The sequence below is a fragment of the Pan paniscus genome, chromosome 20, assembly GCF_029289425.2.
Source record: "Pan paniscus chromosome 20, NHGRI_mPanPan1-v2.0_pri, whole genome shotgun sequence".
Classification (NCBI taxonomy): Eukaryota; Metazoa; Chordata; class Mammalia; order Primates; family Hominidae; genus Pan; species Pan paniscus.
Window position 1 is genome coordinate 54,605,922 of NC_073269.2, and position 13,290 is coordinate 54,619,211.

The following is a 13,290-nucleotide window of genomic DNA, read 5'->3' on the forward strand; positions in this document are numbered from 1 at the left end:
GGCAGGCCAGGAGCCCCGGGTGGGCTAGCCCTCACCAGTAGTCCGCGTAAGGCAGCTTGAGCCTCGGCCGGGCCAGCTTCACATGCTGCTGGCGGACCACGAAGGCGAGGACCTCCTCGTCTGACAGGTGGCGGTAGGGCTGGGCCCCAAACTCAAACAGCTCCCACAGGGTCACCCCCAGGGACCTGCAGAGAGCAGAGAGAGGTCAGAGCCCAGCCCTGACCCACCCGGGCCTCATTTTCCCCATCTGCAGAACCGGTGGCATCTAGTAACCCTTCCACCTTCCTGGCCTGCCTCAGCCCCCGCGGCCCGTGGTCCTCACCAGATGTTGCTCTCGCGGCTCTGGTCCACCACCATGAAGGTCCCGTGGAGCTCCCCGAGGAGCTCGGGCGCCGCCCAGCGCAGTGGGATCCACAGGCGCTCTGGGGTCAGGTAGTAGTCCTCCTGAGGGAACCAGGGCGGTGTCAGGCGGGTCAGGGCACCCCACAGCCCCCATCCCGACGGAAGGAAGCCCTACCTTGTAGTTGCTGTGGGCCAGCCCGTAGTCTCCGATGCGCACGGTCAGGTCAGAGGTCAGCAGGCAGTTGCGCAGGGCCAGGTCGCTGCGGGAAGAACGCGAGGAGGTGAGCGCAGGGGCAGCCCTCCAGCCACGCCCTGACCCCGCCCTTTCACACTGACTCAACCCCTCCCATGACCCTGCCCCGCCACACTGACTCTGCCCCTTCCCTCTGATCTGTCTCTCCCCTCTGACTGCTTTCACTCTCCCCTGCTGTCTTGTCTTCTCCCCACCCCTGGTTCCTCCAAGTCTCCTCTCCTTTTCCTCTGCACTGGCTCCTCCTCTTATTCATCTGACCCTTCTGGCTTCTCCTGCTTCTCTGTTGACTCCTCCCCCTCCTCTCCCGGCCACCTCTCCTCATCACGTGACCCTGCTTCCCCCTCACCTGGCTCCTTCCGTTCCTCTCCTGGCCCCTCCTCCTCTCCTGACTCCTCCCCCTCCCCTGCCCCCCTCCCCTGGCTCCTCCTCCCTCTCCTGGACCCTCCCCTGTCCTGGCTCCTCCTCCTTATCTCCTGGCCCCTCCCCTCCCCTGGCTCCTCCTCCCCCTCTCCTGGCTCCTCCCCTTATCCTGGTTCTTCCTCCTCCTCCCCTGACCCCTCCCCCTCCCCGGTTCCTCCTCCTCCTCTCCTGACCCCTTCTCCTCTCCTGGCCCTTCCCCTCATCACCTGACCCCGCCTCCCTCTCACTTGGTTCCTCTCATTCCCCTCCTGGTCCCGCCTCCTCTCCTGGCCCCTCCTCCTCCATACCCTCCTCGGTTCGTCCCTATTTTGTGTCAGCCAGTCATGGGTCCGCCCCCCCTTTAGCCCCTCCCTTGAGGCCTCACCTCCTTCCCCCTTCCCCTTAGTAGCTCCTCCCGCGGCTCCCCGGCCCGCCCACCTGTGCACGTAGTTGTGGGAATGCAGGTGCGCCAGCCCGCGGGCGATCTCCAGGCCCATCCTCTGCAGCGTCCGCAGGTCTCGAGGGGGTAGCTCAGGGGACAGGCCCTCGGGGGGCCGCTGGGCTCGGAGGTAACGCTTCAGGTCCCCCTGGGAGGGAAGCAAAGAAGGTCAGCACCACCAGCCGCTCAGGTCTCCAGCCAGTCGGCCCGGAGGCTGGAATGGCTTCTGCTGTCACTGGGTAGCCCCTCTGAGCCTTAGTTTCCTCTGCTGCTTGCAGCAGGTAATAACACAGCCCATCTTGCCTGCTTGTTCAGGCCAGCCCCCAGGACAGGCAGCACTCATGATATGTTAGCGCATGCCACACATCATCTACGATGATGATGATGATGACGACGAAGCCCAGGGGCACCAGGCTTGGCCCCGGCCTTGTCCAGCTGCCCCCTCTGCCCTTCCCCAACCCCCCAAGACCCTCACCAGTTGACAGAACTCCATAATCAGCAGAAACGGCAGCGTCTCCACACACAGACCCAGGCACTGGAGGACATTGGGGTGCTGCAGGCTCCTGTGGAGTGAGGAGGCGGCTGAGTTGGGAAGGCAGCCCCTTCCTCTTCATCCTGCCCCAACCCCCAGCAGAACCAAACTGCTGCCTCCACCCTTTTTTGTTGTTTTTGTTTGTTTGTTTTGAGACGGAGTCTCGCTCTGTCGCCCAGGCTGGAGTCCTGCCTCAGCCTCCTGAGTAGCCAGGATTACAGGCATGCGCCACCACGCCTGGCTAATTTTTGTATTTTTAGTAAAGATGGGGTTTCACCATGTTGGCCAGGCTGGTCTCGAACTCCTGACCTCAAGTGATCCACCCTCCTCAGGCTCCCAAAGTGCTGGGATTACAGGCGTGAACCACCGCACCCGGCCCACTCTACCTTTTTGATCTCAGTTTCCTCACCTCGGAGTCTCTCTCCTCGACCACACCCCACTCCTTCCCCAGGTCCCCATCTCTGGATGGCCCTCACTGGCCTGCTCCTGGGGGAGCAGGTCCCCAGGGACCCCTTTACCTCTCCTTCCTCCTTACACCTCACCTCCACCTTCATTCCTGCCCCAGACTCTTCTCAGTCTTCTCCTCCTCGTCCCCACAGCCTCCTCCCAGCCTCCCTGGCTCTAGTCTCTTCCCTTCCCTTTGCCTCACCTGCTTTTCACCACACACAGCCCTCTGTCGATCCCCAGCACCCCAGGATAGAGCGCCGGCTCTTTGATTCCTCCTGCTCCTCCGGCTGGCCCAGGAGTCAGCTTTATCCCATGTGGGTTTTCCCAAACCTGCAGGCCCTTGCTTAGGCCCGGGCCTTTGCACCTACAGTTTTCTCTTTCTCTCTCTCTCTCTTTTTTTTTTTCCTTCCTTGCTTCCTCCCTCCCTTCCTTCCTTCCTTCCTCCCTCCCTCCCTCCCTCCCTTCCTTCCTTCCTTCCTCCCTCCCTCCCTTCCTTCCTTTTTGAGAGGGAGTTTCATTCTTATCACTCAGGCTGGAGTGCAATGGAGTGATCTCAGCTCACTGCAACCTCCACCTCCCGGGTTCAAGCGATTCTTCTGCCTCAGCCTCCCGAGTAGCTAGGATTACAGATGCCCGACACCAAGCCTGGCTAATTTTTGTATTTTTAGTAGAGACAGGGTTTCACCATGTTGGCCAGGCTGGTCTCAAACTCCAGACCTCCGGTGATACGCCCGCCTCAGCCTCCCAAAGTGCTGGGATTACAGGCGTGAACCACCGCACCCTGCCTGCACCTATGGTTCTCTCTCTGCAGAACGCCCTCCTCTCATCAGAGTTCTCTTGGCCCCTCCGGGCCTCTGCCTCAACATCATCTCCCCGGGAAGCTTTGCTGCCCCCCCAATGCCAGGTTGGATACCCTCCCCTTTACCCTCACGCTGTGGGAAAGAGTCAGACTCGGGGGTTTGAACCCTGACTCCCACTTTCCTAGGTGTGTCATCTCAGGCAAGCCACTTCGCTGCTCCCTGCCTCAGTTTTCCTCATCTGTAAAAATGGGACAGCGATAACAACTTCCTCTGAGGAATTACATGAGATCTGAGAGAAGCTGGTATGTGCTGAGATCCTAGCAATTACTGCTGTTTTAATGGCAACATATTATTTGATTTTATTTTCACCCTGCATTCTTTTTTTTAAGACAGAGTCTTGCTCTTTCGCCCAGTCTGGAGTACAGTGGTGCAATCTCGGCTCACTGCAACCTCCCCCTCCCGGGTTCAAGTGATTCTCCTGCCTCAACTCCGAGTAGTTGGGATTATAGGTACACACTGCCGCACTCGGCTAATTTTTGTATTTTTAGTAGATAATGGGTTTCACCATGTTGGCCAGGCTGCTCTTGAACTCCTGACCTCAAGTGATCCACCCACTTCGGCCTCCCAAAGTGCTGGGATTACAGGCATGAGCCACCGTGCCCAGGCTTCACCCTGCATTCTAAATGTATTTCCAGGGCTGCTCACTCTCCATGAGCTTCTTCCTGTCCTACATCCTTTGCACCTGCTGTTCCTTCTGCCTGGAATGTACTTCCCATGGTGCTTTGCATGGCTGACTTCTCCAAGTCAACCCGGCCTCCCTGATGGTCCTGTCCAAGGTGGCCCCTGTCTCTGTCACATACTGCCTCATTTTCTCCTGGTATTTGTCATTCTCTGACAGTTTCTCTCTCTCTCTCTCTTTTTTTTTTTTTTTTTTTTTTTTTTTTTTTTTTTTTTATGAGACAGAGTCTTGCTCTGTCGCCCAGGCTGGAGTGCAGTGGTGAAATCTTGGCTCACTGCAACCTCCATCTCCCGGGCTCCAGCAATTCTCCTGCCTCATCCTCCTGAGTAGCTGGGATTACAGGCATGTGCCACCATGCCTGGCTAATTTTTATATTTTTATTAGAGACGGGATTTCACCATGTTGGCCAGGCTGGCCTTGAACTCCTGACCTCAGGTAATCCGCCTGCCTGGGCCTCTCGAAGTGCTGAGATTACAGGTGTGAGCCACCATGCCCTGCTGACAGTTTCTCTTTTTAAAATGCATTTCTGGCTTGGTCTGGTGGCTCTCACCTGAAATCTCAGCACTCTGGGAGGCCGAGGCAGGAGGATGGCCTGAACCTAGAAGTTTGAGACCAGCTGGAGCAGCATAGTGAAACTCCCTCTCTACAATTAAAAAAAATATATAGTCTGGGTGCAGTGGCTCATGCCTGTAATCCCTGCACTTCGGGAGGCCGAGATGGGTGGATCACCTGATGTCAGGAGTTCGAGACCAGCCTGGCCAACATAGTGAAACCCTGTCTTTACTAAAAATACAAAATAAGCTGGGCTTGGTGGCACATGCCTGTAATCCCAGCTACTTGGGAGGCTGAGGCAGGAGAATTGCTTGCACCCGGGAGGCGGAGGTTGCAGTGAGCTGAGGCCCCGCCATTGCACTCCAGCCTGGGCAACAAGATTGAAACTCTGTCTAAAAAAAAAAAAAAAGTCTGTAATCCCAATACTTTGGGAGGCCAAGGTGGGTGAATCACCTGAGGTCAGGAGTTCGAGACCAGCCTGGCCAACATGGTGAAACCCCGTCTCTACTAAAAATACAAAAAATTAGCCAGATGTGGTGGTGGGCGCCTGTAATCGCAGCTACTCTGGAGGCTGAGGCAGGAGAATCGCTTGAACCCGGGAGGCAGAGGTTGCAGAGAGTTGAGATTGCGCCACTGCACTCCAGCCTGACAACAGAGCAAGACTTCATCTGAAAAAAAAAAAAAGATAAATAAATAAAAATAAAAGTTAGCCAGGCATGGTGGCTATGCAGGAGGCTGAGGCAGGAGGATCACTTGAGCCCAGGAGCTCAAGGCTGAAGTGAGCCTTGAAAAAAAAAAAAAGAAGTATTTATTTATCTATTGTGTGTCTTCTCCACTAGGGGGTGAGCTCTCCTAGGATGAGAATTTGGTGTGTCTTCCTGCCTGTGTCCTCAGTGCCTAGACTAGTAGATGCTCAATAAACACAGGTGGAGAGAAGGACTGGCTTGGAGGTCTGCAGGAGGATGAGAACATTTCAGGCTTGCAGCCCAGGGTCTGGCCAGGAGTAGGTGCACAGTAACTTACTAGTTATTTTCCTACTGGGGCCTGGCGGGAGGCAGAGCCACTTGTGTGCTGTGGGGCCACTGCCAGTACCCAGCCTTCTATTGCCTGTGTGTAACCGCGGCTCTGCTGTTTATGCTGTGTGTCCTCAGGAGAACAGGGTCTCTTGCTTCTGCTTGGTGGAAGAATCGTGTAACAAAGTGTTGTTATTGTTGTTGTTTTCTCATGCTGTCTCCCAGGCTGGAGTACAGTGGTGTGATCTTGGCTCACTGCAACCTCTGCCTCTGGGGTTCAAACGATTCTCCTGCCTCAGCCTCCTGAGTAGCTGGGATTACAGGCGCCTGCCCACCACACCTGGCTAATGTTTGCATTTTTAGTAGAGATGGGGTTTCACCATGTTGGCCAGGCTGGTCTCGAACTCCTGACCTCATGATCTGCCCACCTCAGTCTCCCAAAGTGCTGGGATTACTGTTGTGAGCCACCGTGCCTGGCCAATTTTTTTGTATTTTTGTAGAGATAGGGTTTCGCCCAGGCTGGTCTCCAAGTCCTGAGCTCAGGCAATCTGCCCACCTTGGCCTCCCAAAGTGCTAGGATTACAGGCGGGAGCCCGACAAAGTGTTCATAAAGCTCCTGCCATGTGTGGGGCTTCAACAGTGGCTGGAGTTCCCAGCATGGGAGACTTGGGGTGGCTGGTGTAGAAGGAAGCCAGGATTCACTGCACACCCACGAATCTGGCCAAGGCCGGCCGCTCTGCTCTCAAATCCTCCCAGCAACCTGCTAGGCAGGATGATGATCCCCATTTGATCCAGATGGAACAGAGGTGAAGCGACTTGCCTAGGGTCACACAGCTGGTAATGATGGGAACATTGGGATTTGATCTCAGGTCTGTGGCTCGCTCAGCAAACGTCTACTGAGAGCCAGCGGCACTTGTGCTCGGGTAACGAGATGGACCCTGAGCTGCTGCTAGTAGAGACCTGCACTGTCCAACAGAGCTTTGCGAAGGTGGGAATCTTCTGGACCAGCCCTGCCTACCAGGGGAGCCACTGGCCACAGGTGGCTATTGAGCACTTGAGATATGATGAGGGTGGCTGAGGAAATGTGTTTTTAATTTGATTGCATTTTAATTAGCTTACATTTTATTTATTTATTTATATAATAGAGACAGGGTCTCGCTCTGTTGCCCAGGTGGGAGTGCAGTGGTGCAGTCATAGCTCACTGCATCCTCCAATTTCTGGCCTCAAGTGATCCTCCCACCTTGGCCTCCCAAAGTGCCTGGACTACACGAGTATACCACCGTGCCCATCTTAGCTTAAATGTAATAGGCATATGTGGCCAGTGTTTGCTGGCACAGGTTTAGGGAGAGACAGGCAATAAGCAAGTAAGCAAATGATATAGTGACAACCTGGGGTATGAGTTATGAAGAAAACACATGCCATGACGGGGTGAAGCACCCCAGGACCCTCTTTGGAAGGAGGGGAGGAGTAAGGGAAGATGTCTCTGAGCTGAGGCCTGAGGAAGGGAAGGGGCCCCATCCACACCTGGGGATGAGCAAGGAGTGATATTCTAGAGAGGATATAGCAAGGTCCGATGCGCTGCGGCAGGGAATTGGCTTCCGTGGGGAGGGTCAGTGAAGAGGCCAGCGTGGCTGGGGTGAGGGGGACATTGGAAGGAAGGGGACAGTGTCAGACTGCGCAGGGCCTGTGGGCTGTCAGGAGGAGCAGATGTGTCCTGTAGGCAGTAGGGAGCCATGGGAGGTTTTGGAGTGAGGGAGTGCCAAAACCCAATGTGTTTCTCAGGGTAAAGCCCACCTTTACAACTGTTCTGATAAGGGGTCTCTGCGAACACACCCTTTCCAAAACAGGGAACTCACTACCTCACAAGGAATTTATCTGGCAAATGGATACCTAGACCCCATCCTAGAAGCACTGAGAGTGGAGTAGAGACCAAGCAGGGCAGGGATGGAGCTCCACAGTGGCCTGCTCGGGCACCTGCTCAGGGACCTAGTCTGTGGCCTGGGGAAGGGAAGTACCAGCTGGTACCCAACACTGGACATGGGAATCTCACATCCTCTCAGCTGCCCCCTTCATGAGGACACTAGGGCTTCCTGGACTCACTTTCCAGATGAAGATCCGGAGGTTCAGAGGGGAGAGGGCAGGCCTCTAGCTCAGCTTCTGTGCTCCCGCCTCCTCCACCATCCTGCCTCTCACTTCCCACCCTTAGCTCGGTCCAGAGGAAGAACCTGAGGTTCAGGGAGGGAAGTTCTCCTGCCAGAGCCGCACAACCGGAAGAGGTAGATTCCAGGTGTGACCCCATACAGCACTCCTTCCACTCCTGAATGTCACCTCAACAAGGCACACACCCACTGAGAAACCCTCAGTACCTGTACGGCTGTGCTTCCGAGATGAACTTGCGTTGCTCCAGGGGCCCCGCGCTGGCTCGGAGCTCCTTCACCACCACCTGGGCGGGGGTGTAGTCGGAGAAAATCTCTCCCAGGATCACCTGGTCAAGGGGCACCCAGGAGTCAGCGAGTGCCGTTTCCCCAGCCCCGTCCCCTGGGACCAGCTCCACTCCACCACACAGCTCCCAACCCCCGGCTCCTTCCCAGCTTCTCCCTCCACATCCCACCACCCTTGACCCCCACCAGACATGGGGTGAGACACTCACGGGCCCAGAATCCGATGGACGCAGGGACGGATGGAAGAATGGACAGACGGACGGACGCGTGGAGAGCCGGGTGGCGCGGCGGAGTGGTCAATGGAGTGAGGAGGGAGGCGCTGACTGACAGATGTCGGGGATGGGGCGGGTGGGAGCCGGTGAGAGGTGGACGGAGGGGGGATGGGAGGCTGAGGGGGCATGGGGAGGAGGCGAGGGACAGATGAGAAGTGGTGAGAGCAGGGGTGTGGACACAGAACAGGAGGACAGCTCGGGATCCATGGAGCCCTGCCTCCCCTCCCCAGCCCACTCACCTTCCCAAACCAGCCACTCCCAATCTCCTGCAGGTAGCTCAGGTGCTGCCGGCTAAGGCCCAGGGGGGTGGTCATGTCTGGGGAGGGCAAGAGGGGAAAGCCCCTGAGTCTCTCCCCCTTCCTGAGTGCTACCAACACACCCCAGGTCAGTGGGGACTGGGACAGAGCAGACATCACTCTCTTTTCATTGGCTGCCACCCACATTCCATGTCAGAATCTCAGCTTCCTCATTGGCTGCTCACAAGGCTCCAGCATCCAATCAGTCCTTCCTTTTGGCATCCCAAGCTCCTATGATGTGATTTCAGCCTCCCATTGGCTGCCTCTGAGACTGTGCTCTATGGTAATCTCACCACCGCTTGCCCCTTAAAAATCCCCAAATCTGGTTTTGGATTAAGCAATGGCTTCCACCAAGATGATCTTTGTCTGCCTCCCCATAGGCTGCTTCCAAGATTCCAGCGCTCCCACCTATGCCTTTCCCATTGGCTGCCGCTGGTCTCAACCGCCCCAGCCCCTGAAGGAACACACTCAACATCTTCTGGCCTTTCCCGGGACACCATGGGATGCTGGTCATGGCATGGGGCAGTACCTGAGTGTGAAGGCTGCGGGGCAGGCATTGGCAGGGAGACCTCAGCCAGCGGGAGAATGTAGACATCAGGCAGCGACTGTGAGGAGGAGGTCTCCTCCGCAGGGGGAGTGTACTCCCCGGAGCAGTCCTCCCCTTCAGGGTTCTCAAACTCCTGGGGCCGGGAGAGGAGAAGAGGGGTGGGAGAACGCAGGGCTGAGAGACACGCCATCGTCTTTCTCTTAAGTTTGTCTCCCCTTCATTTTTGTAACTGTCTCCCAGTCCCAGCCCAATTTCCATCCCCCATTTCCCCATCCCAAGGCTCCAGATCTTGCCATAGCTTCAAGCTGGAAGGTGCTCTCGGATTTACTGCCCCCTTCTCCCCACCAACCACCTGTGTAGGGGGTAAAGGCCTTGCTGGAGTCTTCCTCCCCAAGTTGAATCCCCTCATGCACCTCACCTTGAAGCCGACATCGCCCCGTTTGCAGCACAGACAGGTGAGGAGGAGGAAGATGAAGGCCAGCAGGCCGGAGCAGGAAATGAGGACCACAGCGTAGGGAGGAGCCAGAGGAGCCCGGCCCAGGGCGAATCCATCTGTGGGCACAGGGCTGGGCTGGGGTCCCAGCTTCAAGTCCCTGGATACCGGAATCATGCCCCCTCCCGTCCCGGCACGTCTTGGACTACAACTCCCGTGATGCTCTGCGACCAGGGTCCCTTGGCAGAGGTGCAGAGTGGCCCAAGGCATTGTGGGAGTTGTAGTTTGGGGCCTTCCCAAGTGGTTGGATTGGGGGTGGGGTCTCTCTTCTCGTCCCAAACTGGGACCCCCCACCACCTCACCCCACCCCATCCCCTCACCCCAGGCTTGGATGAATTCCAATGAGGGTTGAAGGAAAGAGGAGTGATAGTGAAGTCTGGAGCTTGCAGAATTTAAAATACGCTCCCGTGGACAGCCTCATTACCCCTCGTTGGGGAGGAGGACTAGCTCTCAGCTGCAGGCTGGGAGAAGATTCTTGCCCCATGCTGGAACCCCCCAGTTTGTGGGGTTGAGATCTGTCTCTTTTAGGGCCGCTTGGCGCACACCGATGTCCTCTATCCCCAGCCCAAGACCCAGAGAAGGGAACTCCGCAAGCCCTGGGTCTCTCCAGAAGCCAGAGACAGCCTCCCGTGTTGTGTCCCCCTTAGAAATAGTATTCCTGTCCTCTGCCCCCAATTCTCCCAGAGGCCCTGTCCTTCCCCGGCTTCCTGCACACACCAGCACAAACACATGCGTGCACGCATACACACATGTTGCCCAAACGGAGCCCCCTCCCCACCCAGCCCCCAGCCTCCCTCCCACAGGCCCTGCTGACAGAGGCACCGTCCCCGCCGCTCCGTGCCCGGCTGGGCTGCGGGAAGACGCGCACCAGGTGACGGAGCAGGACCCGCAGACAGACCCCTGGGCAGACAGCGAGGCCGCCGCGGGGGTGGGGGCCACCGGACAGACTGATGGCCCGACAGACTCACCGGGGTGGGCCGGGGACGCCAGGCAGCCGGAGGCGGAGACGGCCGCAAGGAGGATGAGGGCGCCGGGGGCAGGCATCTTGTCGAGGATGGCAGGGAGGTGGAGGTGGTGGCGGCTGGGGAGGAGGGGGGGGCGGGCCCTCAGCCCCCAGCCATGGGGACCCGCGCGACCCTGGCCTCCTCCCGGCCCAGGAGAGGGGCAGGAGACGCAGGACAGGGGGAGGGAGGGGCTGCTTGCTGGCTCAGGTACCCCCCTCCCCCTCTTTGAAGGGACAGACGGATGAAGGGATGGAGAGGCGGACAGAGGAGAGATGCTGGGGAGCCGGGGTTGCTGGGGTTGGGGGGAGAGGGTAGGATGGGGGGGGCGAGAAAGAGGGCCCCGCCCCCGAGGGCAGCCAGGATTGGGGGAGCAGAGAGCCTGTCACAGGAAGGGTGGGAGGAGGGAGGATGGAGCGTCGTCATGGCAACTGGCTCCCCCGTAGCATTGGCTGCCAGGAGGGAGGGGAGGAAATGGGAGGGGGAGGGACAGACAGGGACCGGCACACACTTGCAGCGGGGGTGGGGGGGCAGGGCCCACGGGTGCCTGGCCCGGACACCGCTGTGACATGCCACCAGCATGGACACATGTGCTACACGCTAAGATGCAGATGTCAGGCACGCGCAGCCCACACACAGCTGACACACGTCGCAGGGACCCTCATAGACAAGCGCATCACATACAAAGGTGGACAGCCATCAGCAGACGGGGACACGTACACGTCACACACAAAGACGCAGGGACCGCACTGGAAACGCACAGGCAGGCCAGCTTCCAGCACAGATGCACCCGGCCACGCAGGAACGTCAAAGCATCACAAAGACCCACACATGCCCCAGACAAAGTAAAGCCCCAGATCCACAGACGCACACGCCACAGACAAAGATCCCCACGGACACCACTGTGACATGCTGACACTCATAGTCACAGCCACGCAGACAGTCCCTAGACAAATGGGCAACAAAGAATACCCACAGGCACAAGTATCACATACATGCACGTCACACAGACATGCACAGACAGCAATTGCACAGACACACGCAGACACACACATCACATGAACTAACATAGACACGGACACAGCAGCTACACAGAGACAGGCACATCACATACATGAGTACACAGAAACATAATACATGCATGTATATGGACACATAACATGCATCACTCACACGGACACAAGCTTCACTCACATGGATACACACAGACACACTACATACACATGCATACGGGCACACACAACTCATACATACAGGGCTACATAAATCACATGCAAAAATACACATAAATACACCACACACTGATACATACAGACACATATAACATGCACATATACACAGTCACACATACATAAGCACAGACATAGGCACACAGATCAAATACACAGACACACAGAGTTGCACACATCACATACCTAAACAGACATGGACACACACATCACAAATACACACACCTTTCACACAAGGTTACAAAGACACAGAACCCCACCACAGTCACACATCACATACATAAACATGCACTGGCACACATAACACATACAAAGAGTCACACACCCACAACACAGACACAGACACGCGCACAGACACACGGGTCGCAAATACCCACGTTTCCCGTGCGGTTACGCAGACATTACACAACCACAGCACTTGCCTCATACAAAAGATACATGATCATAGTTTATTTAATGTATTTATTCTTATGAGTATTTAGTCTGTGCCAGGTATCGTCCGCAGCGTTTTACACGTACAGAATTACCTCTCAATCCTCACAACCGCCCTCTGAGACAGGTATTTTTTAATCATGCCCATTGTACAGATGAGGCAACTGAGGCACAGCGCGGGGTAGTCACCTGCCCCAAGGCACACAAGCCGGGGAGTGGCAAAGCTGGGACTGGAACCCGGTCCATCGGGGACATCGACACATCAGACAAGGACACACATACATCACGTGCCAGGCCGCCGCCGTCTCGGGGTCACATCCCACCCTCCAGCGCCCCGAGCTGCAGACACACCCGGAAGCGCGGACTCCCACCCTGGGCGCGGACCTCTCCATCGTCCGTGAGCACCTGCGAGGCGTTCCCCTGGGTGAGGCTGGGCCGGAGCTGCGCACCCAAGACGCAGCCTCAGCAACACTCGGCGCAGGCGACCCAGCCCCCAACCCCAACCCCCAGCAGGGGCCCAGGGCTTTCCACCAAAACGCGCAGCCGTGGCGCACACCGGCCGGGCAGTGCACACTCCCCGCAGAGCGCAGCCGTCCTCATCGGGGGGCTCAGGGGAAGGGGCTGCCCTCGGGGTGTCTCATTGGAGAAACTGAGGCAGGTTCATCGCGGGAGGGAGGGGGCGCACGGCCAGGGCTGCAGGGTGGAGGGGATGCAATCGGGGGGCGGGGAGTGAGAAAAGACGCAATTCGCTGCCCGGGTGGCTGAAGGGCACAGAACCTGGCGGAAGCAGAGGCTTATGGGAGGTGTAGTCCTGGCCTTGAGACTTGTAGGAAATGTAGTCCTGCTCGACCCAGCAAGGAGGCTCAGATTAAGCTGCGGTTGGATGCGGGTAGCCGGAGCCGAGGAAGGGTCCGCTGCCTGGGTCTTTGGAAGTGATGTGGGCAGAATTATCAAGTCCTAGGGAGCGGCACAGGCGGGGCTGCAGTCCTGACTCTGGCCCCAGCTCGCTTGTTCATGTATTCACTCAACAAACGTTTATTAGGTGCCCACTATGTGATTAGGC

The 13,290-nt window shown here is 57.3% G+C and overlaps 1 protein-coding gene across 4 annotated transcripts in view; it reads right to left on the reverse strand.

The window, feature by feature from the left end:
- LMTK3 (lemur tyrosine kinase 3) overlaps nucleotides 1-12,960 on the reverse strand; it is a 28,293-nt gene extending 15,333 nt beyond the window's left edge. The window contains exons 1-11 of one of the 4 annotated variants that reach the window (XM_034946506.4): nucleotides 12,612-12,956; nucleotides 10,534-10,646; nucleotides 9,491-9,624; nucleotides 9,055-9,205; nucleotides 8,469-8,545; nucleotides 7,883-8,001; nucleotides 1,909-1,996; nucleotides 1,433-1,581; nucleotides 518-602; nucleotides 323-444; nucleotides 36-185 (exon numbers count right to left, since the gene is read on the reverse strand). In XM_034946506.4, coding sequence (XP_034802397.1) covers nucleotides 36-185; nucleotides 323-444; nucleotides 518-602; nucleotides 1,433-1,581; nucleotides 1,909-1,996; nucleotides 7,883-8,001; nucleotides 8,469-8,545; nucleotides 9,055-9,205; nucleotides 9,491-9,624; nucleotides 10,534-10,646; nucleotides 12,612-12,619 — 1,196 coding nt within the window. In that variant the 5' untranslated portion in view covers nucleotides 12,620-12,956. Of the gene's footprint in view, nucleotides 1-35; nucleotides 186-322; nucleotides 445-517; nucleotides 603-1,432; nucleotides 1,582-1,908; nucleotides 1,997-7,882; nucleotides 8,002-8,468; nucleotides 8,546-9,054; nucleotides 9,206-9,490; nucleotides 9,625-10,533; nucleotides 10,647-12,509 lie in introns of all 4 variants that reach the window. The other 3 variants (XM_034946504.4, XM_034946503.4, XM_063600470.1) reach the window with 3 other exon arrangements.
- Nucleotides 12,961-13,290: the final 330 nt, after the last annotated feature.